The sequence below is a fragment of the Aulostomus chinensis genome, chromosome 9 (assembly GCF_037954235.1).
Source record: "Aulostomus chinensis isolate RoL2024-O1b breed Wild chromosome 9, RoL_Achi_v1.0, whole genome shotgun sequence".
NCBI lineage: Eukaryota > Metazoa > Chordata > Actinopteri > Syngnathiformes > Aulostomidae > Aulostomus > Aulostomus chinensis.
In genome coordinates, this window is record NC_141328.1 from 28,536,715 (window position 1) to 28,551,909 (window position 15,195).

General features: G+C 48.4%; 4 protein-coding genes and 3 non-coding genes across 11 annotated transcripts; 4 read left to right on the forward strand and 3 right to left on the reverse strand.

Moving 5' to 3' along the window:
* The first annotated feature begins 531 nt into the window (after positions 1-531).
* fkbpl (FKBP prolyl isomerase like) lies at positions 532-2,834 on the forward strand. Its single transcript, XM_086214864.1, has 5 exons — positions 532-683; positions 966-1,035; positions 1,113-1,285; positions 1,387-1,646; positions 2,067-2,834. Exons 3-5 carry the CDS (start codon positions 1,129-1,131, stop codon positions 2,721-2,723), a joined length of 1,074 nt encoding a protein of 357 aa, XP_086070990.1. The 5' UTR covers positions 532-683; positions 966-1,035; positions 1,113-1,128; the 3' UTR covers positions 2,724-2,834.
* Positions 2,835-3,124: 290 nt separating this feature from the next.
* trnaf-gaa (transfer RNA phenylalanine (anticodon GAA)) lies at positions 3,125-3,197 on the reverse strand. The gene has a single exon. It is a non-coding gene; the product is annotated as a tRNA-Phe (tRNA).
* A 952-nt stretch (positions 3,198-4,149) lies between these two features.
* On the reverse strand, positions 4,150-6,745 carry ebp (EBP cholestenol delta-isomerase). Of its 5 annotated transcripts, none has more exons than XM_086214866.1 (5): positions 6,676-6,745; positions 5,069-5,381; positions 4,950-4,986; positions 4,733-4,863; positions 4,150-4,506 (listed from the first exon to the last, which is right to left on the reverse strand). In XM_086214866.1, the coding sequence occupies exons 1-5, from the start codon at positions 6,742-6,744 to the stop codon at positions 4,286-4,288; spliced, it is 771 nt and encodes a 256-aa protein (XP_086070992.1). In that variant the 5' UTR covers position 6,745; the 3' UTR covers positions 4,150-4,285. The 5 variants fall into 5 exon arrangements, with proteins under 5 accessions (XP_086070992.1, XP_086070995.1, XP_086070994.1 ...); XM_086214869.1 differs by lacking the exon at positions 6,676-6,745 and adding an exon at positions 5,685-5,712; XM_086214868.1 differs by lacking the exon at positions 6,676-6,745 and adding an exon at positions 5,563-5,694.
* trnah-gug (transfer RNA histidin (anticodon GUG)) lies at positions 6,229-6,300 on the reverse strand. The gene has a single exon. It is a non-coding gene; the product is annotated as a tRNA-His (tRNA).
* Positions 6,746-6,794: 49 nt separating the features above from the next.
* trnae-uuc (transfer RNA glutamic acid (anticodon UUC)) lies at positions 6,795-6,866 on the forward strand. The gene has a single exon. It is a non-coding gene; the product is annotated as a tRNA-Glu (tRNA).
* Positions 6,867-7,645: 779 nt separating this feature from the next.
* Positions 7,646-9,533, forward strand: vma22 (vacuolar ATPase assembly factor VMA22). Its single transcript, XM_086214871.1, has 5 exons — positions 7,646-7,966; positions 8,455-8,558; positions 8,638-8,750; positions 8,847-9,038; positions 9,165-9,533. Exons 1-5 carry the CDS (start codon positions 7,844-7,846, stop codon positions 9,302-9,304), a joined length of 672 nt encoding a protein of 223 aa, XP_086070997.1. The 5' UTR covers positions 7,646-7,843; the 3' UTR covers positions 9,305-9,533.
* A 312-nt stretch (positions 9,534-9,845) lies between these two features.
* LOC147256669 (zinc finger BED domain-containing protein 4) lies at positions 9,846-13,537 on the forward strand. The gene is made up of 5 exons (XM_086214861.1): positions 9,846-10,466; positions 10,706-10,933; positions 11,064-11,323; positions 11,395-11,995; positions 12,101-13,537. The coding sequence occupies exons 1-5, from the start codon at positions 10,317-10,319 to the stop codon at positions 12,941-12,943; spliced, it is 2,082 nt and encodes a 693-aa protein (XP_086070987.1). The 5' UTR covers positions 9,846-10,316; the 3' UTR covers positions 12,944-13,537.
* Positions 13,538-15,195: the final 1,658 nt, after the last annotated feature.

The following is a 15,195-nucleotide window of genomic DNA, read 5'->3' on the forward strand; positions in this document are numbered from 1 at the left end:
TTATTCACATCCTGGACATTCATTAGCATGAATGGAAATCACTTCTTTTTCTTTTCTTTTCTTTTTCTACATGTACTTGCTTTTTTCAGAAAAAGAGTAAGACATCAGGCCAGTGTAGTGACGGTCCTAACTCAGGCTGAGTGTGTCAGACAATCAGCGATCGGAGGCCACACACTCACGCTTGCTCACACATTCACAGCCATCTTGGTCTTTGCCTCCACCTGCTGGCGGGATGCATAAAGTGGAAGTTCCTCACTTTCTCTGTCACACAGAGAAAGTGAGGAACTAAATGAGGGGCTGTTGTTGGGCTTCAACAACAGCAGCAGTGTAAAGACAGGCCTTTGATATTTAGGGGAGAGGAGACGGATCAGACCAGTCAGAGACTGGGACGCTGTCCACCCTCTCAACAGAAACTACAGAAAAGCTCCAACAAAGCACCAATTGTCGTGAAAGGTTGTTTGTAACGTTGTGAGAAAGTCCGTCTACACTGCTATCTAATCTCCACCTGTGGGAGGCAGCAGTGCACCGCAGGCGATCCGGTCTGCCGGAAACAGAGACAACGAAGAAGAAGCAGAGGCGTCAGGCTCTCGGATGTCTGGGCTGCGCACTCGCGATTGTTTACGTCCTGAGCACCGACCTGTGGTTTGGTTTCTTGCTGTTTCGGTCTCTAATGATGATATGAGGTGGGAGAAATGTCCAACTTCCAGCACTTAGCCAATTGCTCATGAAGCATAGAGCTCCGACTCGCCTGCGTTGCTAACGTTGAGCGACGTTTATTCATTCACTGTAATGCGATATTGTCCGCTAGCATGACTTTACTAGCACCCCGCAGACATGCTGTTGATCATGTTGTTCTCTGTCTATGAAACATCTGTCACTGACTTGCTCAGTGGCGTGTTTTTAGCTAACTGTGCTCCTAACAGTCAGGTGTGAGGTTTAGCTTCTAATCACTGCCGTGTCTGCAGGCCACCTCCTGGACGGTTGTCTAACCTGGGACGCTGCTGAGGGATCTAACGGCTCAGGATCAGCTGGCAGGTGTGACACTGTCACCTCTCCCCTCTCTGTTGTGGTTGGCATGAAGATGCGATCATCTCTTTATCTTGTTCTAATAGTCCCACGAACACAGAGATGGATCCCGTTCCCCCTCTGGAACAACTGCATGGTGCCTCTGATCACGACGGTGCTGAAACCACCTCGTGGGTGTCGGTCTGTCCCAGAGGCCTCTGGAAAGTCCAGCGGAAGCAGATACAGAGAGGAAGTCAACAGACCAGTCCTCCCTCTGGAGGTGCACACGATGCTTCTTGCACAGTGTCCTTTGTACGATGAGATCAGTTTTAGAGCGTATTTTAATGAGAACTCAGAGGTGCACCCTAATGTCTCCTCCAGGATGTTCCCGTCCCACGCTGGGTTCCCTTTGTCGTGTCCGTGTGCAGCTCAAGGCTGACGTGGAGGAAGCAGGAGGTGTAGGATCTGAGGAGCTGCTGGATCAGACCGTCCCTGATGCTGCAGAAGCATCCTTTCCACGATGTCTGGACTCAGTACTGCAGGTCCCGCTGGGTGACTGGACCACGCTGAGGCTGGGGGAGGGTCAGTGTGATGTCACAGAAGCGTGTGTGGAGGGGATGAGAGCGGGAGAGACATGCGAGGTGAGAATGGAGGGAACACATCTGGAATTCAATGTAACAAAGTTATTTTGAATATATATCACGAACAGTGAGTGAGTGGGATTCATATTGTACATGTTTGAAGTACAAAATTAATCAACATGGAATTAAAATCACAATATGACAGAATGCAACTTTCAGATTGCAGGAGGGAGTAATATTTGTGAAAGTCTAATTCTCTCAAAATACAATTTTATACGAAATATTGTGACGCTGCTGCAACGTTCTGCTTTCAAGACGAGGTTCCAGTCGATCCCCACAAATGAAACTGAGAAGGATCATGTGAAAATGTACAAAACATAAAGAATTATTTTAAAAAAATGTTCCCTCTGATTGTTACATCTCAAGTTTCCCAGCACGCGAGTGATGAGTCTTCTGTAGTTATTGTGTTGTGTTGCTCAGATTCTAGTGTCTCCAGTGAAAAATGGACTGGATACGGTGAAGACTCCAGCAGCCCAGGAAGACCTGCCTCTGTGTGTCATGGTGGAACTCCGAGCCTTCACTCCAGGCAGAGAGTCCTGGGAGATGTCGCCTGGAGAGAAGTGGGCGTGGGTGAAGTCGCACAAAGAGAGAGGCGGGATGAGATTCCGAGATGGGGACGTGTGGGGAGCAGCGGACAGCTACAGCCGAGCCCTCAAACTCCTCATCACTCTGCAGGGCCTTGTCAGAGAGGCGGAGAAAACAGAGGAGCGAGAAACGGAGGAACAAATAGACACAAACTCACAGAATCGTCTCATCACGAACGAAGCGAGAGCCATCAAAGCAGAGCTTCACTGTAATTTGTCTTTGTGTCAGCTCAAACTGAACCAACCAGAGCGGGCTAAGGCCAGCGCTACTAAAGCCACACAGCTGGACCCGGGTGGCGCTAAAGCTTGGTACCGACTGGGCCGGGCCTGCCAGATGGTGAATGAGCTGGAGGAAGCCAGGCAGGCCTTTCAGACGCTGCTGAAGCTCCAGCCGGACTCTCCTGCTGCTCTGAAAGCTCTAAAAGACATCGCAAGTAGAGAGAAGAAGACGAATGCACAGTTGGGACAGAGACTCAGCAAAATGTTTAGCTAGAACGAAGTATTATAACTGAATGATGGAATATCATCAGAAGAATGTTGTGCTTCCTTTCAGGATGTAACACTGAATAAATGTTTGCCTACAGCTGTTAACTGCAGATGAACTCCCTCCAACTTGTGTCTTTTGGGTCTTGACTATTTTTTTCAGTGTACCGGAGCATCGGCTCTTTCAACATTCAGTTTAAAAAAGTCTAAATTCAGTTCGCACCTCAAGTTGGCAGATTTGAACATATATGTAATAGTATGGCACCAGCTTTGTTTTGGAATAATGAACTTGGAGATATGGCGGTGGGATCCCCATGTAATACACATATTATTAGACCACAAGGTGGCGCCCGTTGGTTGCTGAACCACCGCCAACGGTTATGCGGGCGCTGGAGTACGGTGGTACCAAAATGCCGAAACCCGGGATCGAACCAGGGACCTTTAGATCTTCAGTCTAACGCTCTCCCAACTGAGCTATTTCGGCGATGTATACATATCGAACTAATTGCTAATTATACTCATATACCATCTTTTCTACAACTCAATTGTTCTTCAATTTGTTGCCTTTACCGTCACGTCCTCAGGAAGGCTCCATCAAGCTTGGACTGCGATGACCCTCGCCTCCAGACTGAGTTTGAGCTTCTGCCCTCAGGCAGAAGGTACAGAGCTCGCACCCATAGGACGACTCGGTACCAACGCTCCTTTGTGTGTATCAATATGCTGAACTTAGTCAAATGACGTCACCTTTGAGCTTCTTGGGACTCTGGACTTTAGCTGATCGTGGCCTCCCCTCTTGCTCTGTGTTTTGTTGTGTCTTATGCGCTGGTGCTTGTCTGTGTTGCAATTGTTGTCTATGCTGTTTATTATCTGGTGTGTTGTGTCGTTGGTTGTGTGTTTCTTAAATACCTTGCGACAACAGCTTCATTCGTGGGACGAATAAATTGGACTTTGGCCTTTTAGGGGAATGAACTGTCATAAATCACTTTGCCGCCTCTGCCTGTGTTTTGTCTCTTCCACCTCATCTCACTCCATAGCTGCTGATCCAACGGCGTAACGCGTGACCATCAACAGTTTCCACCTGGTTGGACACAACTTGTGGATCTCATCGACCTTCGTTGCAAAACACAAGACTGATTCTGACCTGACATGCCCTTGAGGAGCACGACGGCGAGCACATTCACAGCTGTGAAGGCCTGAACGCTTCACCTTCCAGCATTTTATTTTGACTGGCTCGGACCACCAGGATAGTTTTCAGCGCTGATGAAACTCTTCTGAGTTCCGAGAGAAGGGGGAAGGAGTCCGTAAATGTGGCGTAACAACTGTGACAACCTGTAACGCCTTCAGATTCTGTCCTATGTGAAGGTTGTGAAAATATAAGAACATTTAGCATTACAGTTGGTATGTTCTGGGCCCTCCAGACAGAAACACTTTCAAGGTTGTCTTATGTAGAGATAAAAGTTTATTGACAGGTACAGAATTCAAGATTAAACTGTATGTGCTTAAAAGAAACCAGTACGGAATGGTAACTAGTCCACTAGTCCTTCAGTCCCAGTCAATTCCTCGGGTCGGTCCTCAGCTCGTCTTGTACTTGTGTGTTTCGGTGTTGTCTGTGTGCGTCTGTGCTGCAGACAGACGTCTCCACGCATCCACGATGAGGCTCAGCGGTATGATGACCCACAGCGCATTCATGAACACGAAGTAGAACCAGAAGTAGACGGGATGTCCCAACTCGCTGTGGGAGTAGCCGTCTCTGTGCTCGGTGAAGAAGTACAGCACTGCTCCGTAGAGCTGCCCTGCAGGAGGCCAGACATTCAAGAAGGATGAACAGCAATGAGCTCCACTCAGTTCACCTTTGGTTAGAGACAGTGAGGTAATGGAGGAGCTGGTCCACTGTAGAGTCAAGAGACGCTCCAGCTGGGACGCTGACAACCCCACGTATGCCAGTGCCGGCCACTTAACTGAAAATATCTAATAAAGTCAAGAAGACACCCATTTGTTCCCCCAGTGCCACGCTCTTACCTAGAGAGATGATGAGCTGCAGAACAAATCTGTAAGGCTTGTTGGTTAAGAAGGCAAACACAGCCCAAAAGCTGAAAGGCCCCCATAACCACGCAGTCACAGTCTCCATACACACGGTGAAGTTATCGGCTCTGCTTGAGGAAGGAACATGAAGAGTGAACCAGTCAAACGCTGTCTGTCTACAGTCTGCTAGCGTTCAGTGCCATCATAAACTCACATGACATATCGACTGTCTCCCTTGGAGTACTCCTTCCCTGTTAGAGAGAAAGATGATGGCGAGGACATTTGCGACGTACCACAATGTGACAGTGACACACACTTTTCTTTTGTACTCACACAACTGTGACAGGAAGCTCTGGTCCCCTGGAATGACGTCATAGTACAGTGAGAACCAGCCCTCGATGACACCATGGATAAAACCACAAACTGCGAACCAGCACACAGCCAGACGCCGCCATGTCCCCAGCCCGCCAGTGGCCCCTCGGCTACCAGTGATCAGCCAGGTGACCAGGAGAAAGATCCCAGAGACGGAGAACAGAAACACCAGGATCTCAGACATGGATCGATCGTTGGCCACATAGCTGGGGATCAGGAGGTCCCGTGGCCAGTAGGGATGAAGAACTGCTGCAGCTGAGGGAGCATCCATCACCTGTGAGGGGAAAAGGAAAACACAAACAACACACATTTTCATGAGTCAGTCACTTAAACAGTGCACTCCCTGCATTCTCGCAAATGTTAAAATATGAAGAATAAATTCCATTCCACATATGAATAAGTCATTAAGGGTAAAAGACGACCTCAGGATCAAACAAAAGCTCCGAGTAATTTACGGTGGAATATTGGTGTCCTGACCAGCGACAGACGGCAGGATCTTCAACTTCACCACTGTGCAAATTTCAGATTCATTCAAAAACATGAATAACTTTGACACCGCGACTGCCAAACTACACACCTCCTGGACGGAACTCACTTCAGCCGAAAGGGCCGTTCTGGGTGGAGCATGTGACTGCACCGACCAATCAGACTCCTGCAGGGCATTACGCCAGCTGCACATGCGACCTACTGCTTCTCTGATTGGCTTCTGGTCTCGGAACATCGACGTTGACGACGGAAACCGCCAATGAAAATATATCTCTGACTCCGAATTCCCGCCCCTCGATTTGGCAGCGGTTACACGCTCCGTGACAGGTAAATTTATAGCATGTTTGACATACCTGGAAAAGTACTTTTTCACTTTGACGTGAAATTTTGGTGCAAATTATATGAAAGAAAAGCCAGACGTTTTCAACAGCTTTCAAGTACATTTTTTTAAACTCAATTCTAAGAAATGCAAAAATACAGCAACATTGAAACGTGGAATGTGACATGAATTACATGTGAGAGGTAAATGACAAAAGGTTATCTTTATCTTGACGTGAATGTAGAATTACACTGTTTTTACTGTATAAATCAAATAAAAAAAACGTCTCCCTTTACCGTGCCAGGGATTCTAACCCTGCCGTGACCCGGATTCGAACCGGGGTTGCTGCGGCCACAACGCAGAGTACTAACCACTATACGATCACGGCGAGCTACTGGGAGACATGTTGAAGTGAGGAACGGAGCCTTTTTCAAACATAACGTCTTGTCATGTACGGGGAGTTTGATGTGTATTCGAGGTCAGCGGGTTCTTGTCCGATTCCTGTGGACTCTTGAAGAACATTCGCGCAATTACTTCGTGATTCACGTGGCAAAAAAACAAAGTTTGTGTTTCTGTTAATATACATTTCTGACGTTGCCGTTAGCGGGCAGCGAGGCCGCTTGCGCCGTTGTGTGATTTCTAAAAGTTCGACCATAAAGTTAACGCGTGTAGCATGTTAGCTAGCTGCTAACGTTGCACCGCAAGAGTTGCCGCACATGTTGGACATTTATTGTATTAACCGCGCCTCATCACAGGAACTTACGCAAACTTCGTCTATTGATGAGATGAATCTGGTCGCACCCACTGAAGGATTGGTGATCACGGAAAACATCACATTTATAACTACATATATATTGGCTTAATTTTTCTTATTTCATGCAGTCCCATATGGTCTAGCGGTTAGGATTCCTGGTTTTCACCCAGGCGGCCCGGGTTCGACTCCCGGTATGGGAACGATTGTTTTTTTGTTTTTTAACGCACCGTGCCAAACGATCCAAAATAAGAACTTGACAAATTAACAATGACGTCTTAGAAGCCAGGTCTCTCTCTCATGAGATCGAGTGATTTTCCATCACTCACAGCTGTTGATAATTCTCCCCCGGGTCCTGCCTGGTTTGGATTCGTTTGATGAGACATGTCTTGGGAAAGCAGGGTGAGGTTTCTTTTGGGGCTCTAACGTTTGTGTCCCAACCAAGGGGGACAATGGAATTCTTATCAAAATGCAGATACCGCGGGATTTTATCAACTCTACATGTCTTATCGCAGAAATAAAGTTTGCGACGCAAAAGTTTTCTCGTTTTGCAGTAATTTTGCAGCCTCTGGAGTCAGTGCCAATTATTCATCCAGCAGTTCCATCTCGAAAGGTTGCAAATGTAAATGTTAGACTGGCATCATCTGTGAATTCAGTCGCTGCGGGATCAATATAGAAATGGAAAAAGGAAGGTTATTTGAGGAAAATATGGACATTCTTTCACAAAACGTAGGGAGGACATTATACACACGCCAAATTCAATCTGTAGTCAAAAGCAGGGGAACACGCACTGTGAGGTGAATGTTCATGGACTGACCGAACCATGCGTTTACACAAACATGCACGGTCCGTGATAAACACGTTGTCTACATGGATGTCGCTCATGTTTTATACTGTTGCCTTAGCCGGCTTCCTCTTTTCCTCGGCATCGGAAAACAACAGACTGTTCTAACTGAAGTCTTCGTGACGCCGCTGTCGCGTGTGGTGATGTCACGTGATGCTGTATCACATGACGCTACACGGAAGCTGTAGACGTCCGTAGCGTCGCCAAATCTTCTGTCGGTGGTCTTTGTGTGAATCACCGGTAATTTCAGTTTGAGCGGCTGTTTTATCGGAGGAACCCCCACCACGGTGAGGACTCAGTGGTGCACTCGCTGAAACAAGGCTGGGTAGAGCGGACATGGGGGTTGTTTCTGTGCCGGAGGACGCGTCTCGGCTGCTGGACGAGAAGCTGCTGTCTCTCATGGAGCAGCTGGAGCTGCTGGAGGAGAAGCGAGCCACCCTCAACTCCCTCATCGAGCAGGTACCTCCTTCACCTCAGGAGCGAAGATCCAGCCAAACAGAACCGTGTCTGTGACATCACAAAACCTCCGTCTGTCATGGGACGTGTTACGCTGCTGTCCCTCATACCTGCCCGACTCTGTCCTCACCTCATGTCATGTTTGTATGTTCATGTTCTTATTTTAATGTGCCACTGAGGCCACATCATGATTTGCACAGGCAGAGCAGCTTAGTGACTCAACATAAACGCCATCATTTTAGTAATGCAACACATTTCACAAATCTTAACTGTCAGCTTCTACTTTTTTTGTGGACGACCGAACAGAATCATAAGAAATGTGTATGAATCTAAACTGCAGCACTCAGCATGTAAATCCCTCAACAAGCATGCATCAAGTCTGTCTTTCTGTCCTCATCTTGGTCTTTCAAACGCAATGTTTTGTTTATTTTTTTAGTACAAAGTTCAAGTATTTTAGCATTTATTTTAGTTCCCCTCCGCATTCCCTGCAGGGATGGTTCTCCATGTCCAAGGCCCGGTATTCCATGGGAAACAAACAAGTCTCAGCCCTTCAGTATGCAAGTGAGATGGAGCCACTGGTGCGTCTCCATGTAAGGTGAGAGACCAGAGTCTTGGACACGGACCCTCTGAAACTGGCTTTGTATGATGATGCTGGTTATGCATGTATGTTACAGGACACGGGACAATGGTGGGACAGAGTTCTGCACTGAAAGAGATTCCCAGAAGTGTAGTGGTGAGTTGGTACAGGAGGCTACGTCAATTGAGGATGTGGGTCCTCGAGAGGACGGTGAGTCCATCTGTGGTCCGTGTGGTTTTGAAAACCCATAGTGATTAAAACTCCCAGGAACTAACTTTAATTTGTGTCACTTGTTTTGCTTTTCAGGTGTCAGGAGAAGAACAAAACCAAACAATGAAAATACAGAAAAAGAGGAGAGTGAAGAAGCAAGAAGTAAGAACACTCCTGTTGGTCCTTCGTTTGAAAAAAGTGACCAGAATCCACAGCAGGACCCTCTGAAGTGGTTTGGGATTTTGGTGCCACAATCCCTCAAACATGCACAGTCGTCATTCCAGCAAGGTAGGGTTCTGAACGGGTCTCCGGAGTAGAGGAAGTCCTCTGACCAGAGCTGGTTTCATCCCAGTGCAACACAAACCCCCTCCCTTTAGAGCAGTAGACCCCTCAGCTGTTTGTGTCTCATTGCAGGCGTCCAGCTCTCGGCTGAGATTGCAACTCTTCAGACTGAAGTCTTGACCACCAGACAGGAGATGAGGCGTCTTCACCAGAGGAAGTCCTCCGCTGCTGCTCCACTGGACAAGGAAACAGAACAAAGAACTGGCGAATAGCGCGAGGAGAGCCTGTCCTCGCGCTCCAGTGACATCACTTGTGTTGCTACTGGATAATTTGCTGATATTTAGTAGTTGTTCTAGTTGGACCTGCTGACCAGTACATGTGGTTAGAATAAATGAATGTGATTGTGTTGGCTAAAACCTGTTGACAAATAGGCTGAATTGTTAAATATTAACTTGTTTGTAACCTTTTAATAAATGTTTTCTGAAGCCATTTTTTGTACTTGATGTATTTTTCGCACAGTAAATGGACATTGCTTAGTTTTATTCATCTGAAAAGGGACGATGTACAAAATCAGCATTCAAACTGAAGGAAATGTGCCCGAGTGAGCAAACAGGGTGACTGTCTGACGTCCCTTCATCCGAATAAAAATGGCAACAACAGCACAACAGTCGAAGAGACTCAGACGCGCTGTTCTCATTCCACCGTTAATGTAGAGGGAACCGTCTCCAGAAGTCTCTGCCCTGAAAGGAACCCCCCCCCCCCACCCCCTCCTCCTCCTCCTCCTCCTGTTACAGGTCCAGCTGTGCACCACCACCCTCTCATCCAAGCAGCCTGGTTGCAGCCGAACATTACCGGGTCCTGTCGAAACGAAACTCCGGGTGGTGTGTACTTCCTGGTCCGGCTCTGATACTGTCTACCAGCCTCCATGAGACGCACCGCGTTTCCCCCTCCTGCGTCCGAGCGGCGGATGGGAGCGTAGAAACAACGGATGTAGCCTCACTCCTCTATTATTGATGTTTCCAGACATCCGCAGAAGCCCGTGCAGGCTTGATGGTGGCCGATTCTGGACGAACAAGCGACGCGACTCCCGCTCGGGAACACAATTTCCTTTTGTCTGCGCATCAGGCGTCAACATTTGGGGCTGTGCGATCGGCGGGGATCGGGACGTAAACACGCCGGTGGCCTGCCTGCGCTCACGGGAAGAGTCGAGATCGATCCCTCAGACTCGCATTGTCCTTGATCGCAAGTTAATTTCAAGTTGAAGGAGAGGAAGTGTTTGCCCCAATGGCGTCAGTTTCCAAGGTGTCTATACTGGATTACTTTAACATTGTATTTGAGGGTGAAAATGGTAAAATCGAGTCCAACTGCAAGGCTTGTGGCACCAGAATCCAGGCGAAGCGGAGTGTCACGTCCAACTTCGTAACGCATCTCAAGGTAATGATTTCAAAATAAAATGTTCTGCATCCTTGTTATCATGAGGGGAAGACACGTATCTGTCCGCATCACCTGAGAGCCTGTCAGCAGGTTTATGACACTGCCAGGCTGTTGCCTCTCGTGATTTACAGGATTTATTTGCCATCCTAGAATATCAGGCACTCTGGTGAATACATCCAGTGAGTCAAGTACCTGTCACCCAGTAACAGTGCTCCCATCTCTGGCTCTCTCCTCCTCAGCGAAAGCATCAGGCAATGTATGATGACTTTGTGAAAAGGAAAGACATGAAGAGAGAGGGTTACTCCTCCGGTTCCCTGCACACTTTCTCCGCCAATGGAGGGAATACCCGCTACTCTCTCCCCATCAGCACCGGAGTGGGAGGAGGCGGAATGGGAACTCTGGAAGCAGGAGGAGTAGCAGGTTCTGGAGGTGGGGTGACCAAGTTTGACAGACATGACCCACGTCAGGTGCGCGGTTTAGTCCATCAACGCTTCTCATGCATATAACCAGCCTGCCCTTTGTGAAGTCCGGCCTCAGTGGTCTGTTGTGGTGAAGCAGTGAGGTCCTCTGCTCTGATGTTGATCTTTGTCACCTTAGGCTCTGATCTCCGAGGCTATCGCGAAGATGATTGTGCAAGATCTGCAGCCAGTGTCCATCGTGGAAAATCACGGCTTCAGGGAGCTGCTTCAGCTCCTGGAGCCACGGTACACTCCAGAACCCCAGCACTACATCCAGAGCCAGCTCCTCCCAGCCTACGCCTACCAGGCCCAGTTGGCAACCCGTCAGGCCCTGGCCTCGGCGCACGCCCTCAGTCTCAGCTTGGATGTCTGGAGGGGTTTATCTGGCGCTACACCAGGGTAAGAATGTACAAAAAAGCAACCTTAGGTTTCATCCTCTAGCTTATGAATCTGCTTCTGTTTTTCTGCAGGTATCTGGGAGTCACCTGCCACTTCCTCACATCTGACTGGCAGATGCGGTCGGCTCTGCTGGCATGCCTCCCCCTTGCCGGGGGCACCTCCGGGAGTCGTGTCCTTTCAGATTTTGATGAAGTGTGCCACTCTCATGGCGTGTCAGGGAGAGCCTTTCGTGTTGTTGCTGACCATTTTGTGACGGCAGCGACCGTAAAACCATGTTGTCTTCCTGGTTTCTTAGTTTCCCCTCTTCTTGTTAACGGACAAGATGAGGGCGATGAGGAAGAGTTGGAAAATGGCAACGATGCAGAGGAGGGCATGAGGAACGGTCACGGTGACGGGGGAGAGGACGAAGCGTGGGAGGACTCGTGGGAGCAGGGTCTGGGGGTTTGTCGTGTGGACTGCTTCTCTCGGTCTCTCGGACTGTGCGTCAGAGATGGGTTGCGCTCGTGTCCGCAGCTCTCCTCCACACTGGCCAAGGCCGGCTCCTTCTACAACTACATTACCTCTGCTGTTCCACCAGAGAAACTCAGCCAGGTGTTTGAAGGTCCTGGGTTGACAATGGGCGGCCAAGGAAATACATCTCCTGCGGTGAGAGACTGGGCTGGTCAGTTGAAGGTATGAATTATTAGCTCCGTAGATGTGACTTTAATGATAATTGAACAGACGTAGTAGAGGTACCTTTTAGAAGGAGGAGAGGTACTCATGTTTGTTGTTGCGCAGGTGCTTCGGCGGCTGCTTGACTCAGTGGAGTTCTTAGAGGAGATGAGCGGTCCAGGGGAGCTGGCGCTGGGTGTGTCAGAGAGAGCCCTGCTGAGGGAGGTCACTGATGCGTTGGAACCCTTCACAGAGGCCTGGGACATGGTGTACGGGGACCGGCATGCAGACCTACAGACCGACAGACATGTGTCCATCAGCCTGGCTCTGCCGTGTGTTCTTGGCTTACGTAAGCATCTCTCCGAAACGTCATCCCACCACTGCCCCTCTCTCCTGATGGGCCTCAGCCAGGCTGTAGAGCATCGGCTGGCCCCTATACTTGAGGACCCGCTCTACATCACTGCCACCACTCTGGACCCCCAGTTCAAGCTCACATGGAGCAGCAGCCCCGACTGGCACAGACAAGTTCTAATAGAAGAGTTATCCAAACATTCCACAGCCTCCAGCCCTGTAGACTCCAACACAGACCTTCATCCTCATTCCCACACTCCTCCGGCCCCAGCTCCGTCACCCGTCTCCTCGCTGTCTCGGCCCTGCAAGCTCTTCTCTTTCATCAAGCAGAGACCCACGGCACAAGCCAAGAGTTTAGAGCAGGAGTTGACCATCTACCTGCGAGAGGAACCCACAGATGAAGAGGCTTTGCATTACTGGCGGCGTAAAGCGATCGACTTTCCTCTACTTGCCCAAGTGGCCAAGAGGGCGTTTACCATACCTGCTTGTAGCACTGCGGTGGAGAGCATCTTCACCAGCGCCGGCCGCTGTCTGCGGCCAGAGAGAGGCCGAGTCTTACCAAAGAACTTGGAGACACTCATCTACCTCAAAGCCAACTACAGATTATTATGGACTTAACTCTTTGACTCTAGCATCATTTTACCTGAAAAGTTACTGACTGGATTTAGCAACATACTACAGTTGATACGATACGGAATGAACTACCCAGAATTCAAAGCCCTTTACCCTTCAATCCACTCTTCCAGACAACAGGTGTGTGTTGCGGTCTGTTGGCCGTGTGACCGGCGTGCTGACGATTGCACCACTCGCTGAGGACCAAGGGATCTCAAACCGGATCCATACTTAAACATTTATTTTCTGCCTGAGGAGGGTCTGCGGAGAACCCAGATATCACAGCCACCCTCTTTCTGTCTGACTTAATCCAAAGACAACTTGAGTCTGTTCTCTACCAACTAGTGACCCGCTGACGTACCAGTGACATCAAAATGGCCATCCATCGCCTGATGATTCTGATGGTTGATATACACATTAACCCTAAAGTTTGCAATTAATCTGACATCGGTGTTTAAATGATCAAAGGGAAGAAACATCAGCTGCTTAACCACATAACAGTGCATCATCCACTTATTCCTTTTTCTCTTTGTGTGTTTGCCTCGTCACCAGGACATCATAATAAATGAGATTCACTTTGTACTGCACGTGTGTGTCTATGTACAGACGTGTGCACCTGTGCGTGTAGTTTTCAGTGGTGGCTAAAAGCTCACTTTCACTTTTTAATTCATGTTCATTTTTTCCTCTGCCGATCCTCTACGACGCAGCTCTGTCAGGCTGGAGGTCAGCTCCATTTCATTTGATTTATCAAGACTTCAATCCTTTTTCAATTTCTCATCCGCTTCTCAACTTTGAGGATTTTAAATGGGTTTGACCCTCCTTCTGCCCCAGACAACCAGCAGAGGATGTGTACATGTGGCACAATAGAGGCTTCTGCTTTGTCTGACCTCACTTGAATAGTTTGAAACCACTGTGAGTGGCACCACTTTGAAGGGGAAACTGTGAATGTTGCAGTCTATATTTTTCTTTCTTTCTTTCTTTCTTTCTTTCTTTCTTTCTTTCTTTCTTTCTTTCTTTCTTTCTTTTTTGGCCAGGCCAGTGTCCAGGTTGGGAAATTGCAATTAATTCCATTTCAGTGAAATCCAAGTTGTCAAGAAGGTAGAAATCACATCCTGCATGGTCCCCCCCCCCCCCCAGCTAACTTATAATGCCTACTTGCAAACTGACTAACAAATCAATGACAGAAAACCAAATATTATATGCTGGGTTTGTGTTTCTGAAAGTAACAAAATGCCTGAATGGATTTATGATTGCTTTATGATGAGTAATGAACACTTGACAGCAGGAATCCATTATAAAATGACTGGCTGTTGCAGTAGATCTGATTACAACAGCTGTCTCAAGGATTACATGTATTTTTCACCAACTAACACAGTTTTTTTCCAAGTGTGTTTTTTTGTTGTTGTTGAAAGCCTCTTAAGAGGAAGTGCCTCAGTCGACATGGAACGCGGCGAGATGTCCCTCATAGATCCTAATTATTTGGGGATGCTGCGATGGTGATGATTATCACCCCAGGACGTCGCTCCCATTTAGATGAGTCTCTTGATTCGGCCTGGACGCGTCAGTGTGTTTATCTTTGAAGGGTGTGTTTGCTGCTGGTCTCATGGGCGTGTTGTTGATTGTGACTACGTGGAGCAGCTTGAAGTGTCTCCCCCACCAACCCTCCACCACCCACCCCTGGCTGTGACAGCTCATCCATTTGAGTTAGACCAGCCGGCTGGGCTGTGGTTCTATTCGTAATTGCCTCTGAAATGAATTACTTGGCAGACAGTGCGGCCGAGGGAGGGGAGGAAATTGTAATTGAACTGCCCCCACCCTCTCTTGTGTGCCTCAAGTTATTACATCTGCAGTGCAGAAAGCCATTTTCTGTCCACACGTCGACACAAAAGTACACACACAAAACCAATTTTTTCCCCTCCCCCACACAGCGGCCTCAGCACAGCGCCATATTGATGCAGGGTGATTTCATGGATTGATTGTTAGTGGGCACACTGGGCCACGCTGCACTCTTATTCATAGCACAGTGAGGAAAAGCTCCTCCCTGGTGTTGTGTGTTTGCTTGCACTGCCCTGCTCCCAGTCTGGCTCTATTTGGGTGCTGAGCTGCAGGACAGAGGAGTTGGCAAAAACAAAAGTGGTGTTCAGTATCCAGAGAGCCCTGGTTACCCTGTACACACAGACGCATAAACAGACCAGCACCGTTATTAATAATCTGCCTCTTAGTGACCTGTTGACAGTCAGAAACTCAAAGGTTGTTTC

Coding starts and splice junctions, on each gene's coding strand:
- fkbpl (XM_086214864.1), top strand. CDS start 1,129: ATGGATCCCGTTCCCCCTCTGGAACAACTGCATGGTGCCTCTGATCAC. Junction 1,286..1,386: donor GACCAGTCCTCCCTCTGGAG/GTGCACACGATG, acceptor TGTCTCCTCCAG/GATGTTCCCGTCCCACGCTG. Junction 1,647..2,066: donor GAGCGGGAGAGACATGCGAG/GTGAGAATGGAG, acceptor TGTGTTGCTCAG/ATTCTAGTGTCTCCAGTGAA.
- ebp (XM_086214866.1), bottom strand. CDS start 6,744: ATGTTTTCCGTGATCACCAATCCTTCAGTGGGTGCGACCAGATTCATC. Junction 4,987..5,068: donor GAGCTTCCTGTCACAGTTGT/GTGAGTACAAAA, acceptor TCTCTCTAACAG/GGAAGGAGTACTCCAAGGGA. Junction 4,507..4,732: donor GCAGCTCATCATCTCTCTAG/GTAAGAGCGTGG, acceptor GGCCTCCTGCAG/GGCAGCTCTACGGAGCAGTG.
- vma22 (XM_086214871.1), top strand. CDS start 7,844: ATGGGGGTTGTTTCTGTGCCGGAGGACGCGTCTCGGCTGCTGGACGAG. Junction 8,559..8,637: donor CTGGTGCGTCTCCATGTAAG/GTGAGAGACCAG, acceptor TGTATGTTACAG/GACACGGGACAATGGTGGGA. Junction 9,039..9,164: donor ACAGTCGTCATTCCAGCAAG/GTAGGGTTCTGA, acceptor GTCTCATTGCAG/GCGTCCAGCTCTCGGCTGAG.
- LOC147256669 (XM_086214861.1), top strand. CDS start 10,317: ATGGCGTCAGTTTCCAAGGTGTCTATACTGGATTACTTTAACATTGTA. Junction 10,467..10,705: donor ACTTCGTAACGCATCTCAAG/GTAATGATTTCA, acceptor TCTCCTCCTCAG/CGAAAGCATCAGGCAATGTA. Junction 11,324..11,394: donor TTATCTGGCGCTACACCAGG/GTAAGAATGTAC, acceptor GTTTTTCTGCAG/GTATCTGGGAGTCACCTGCC.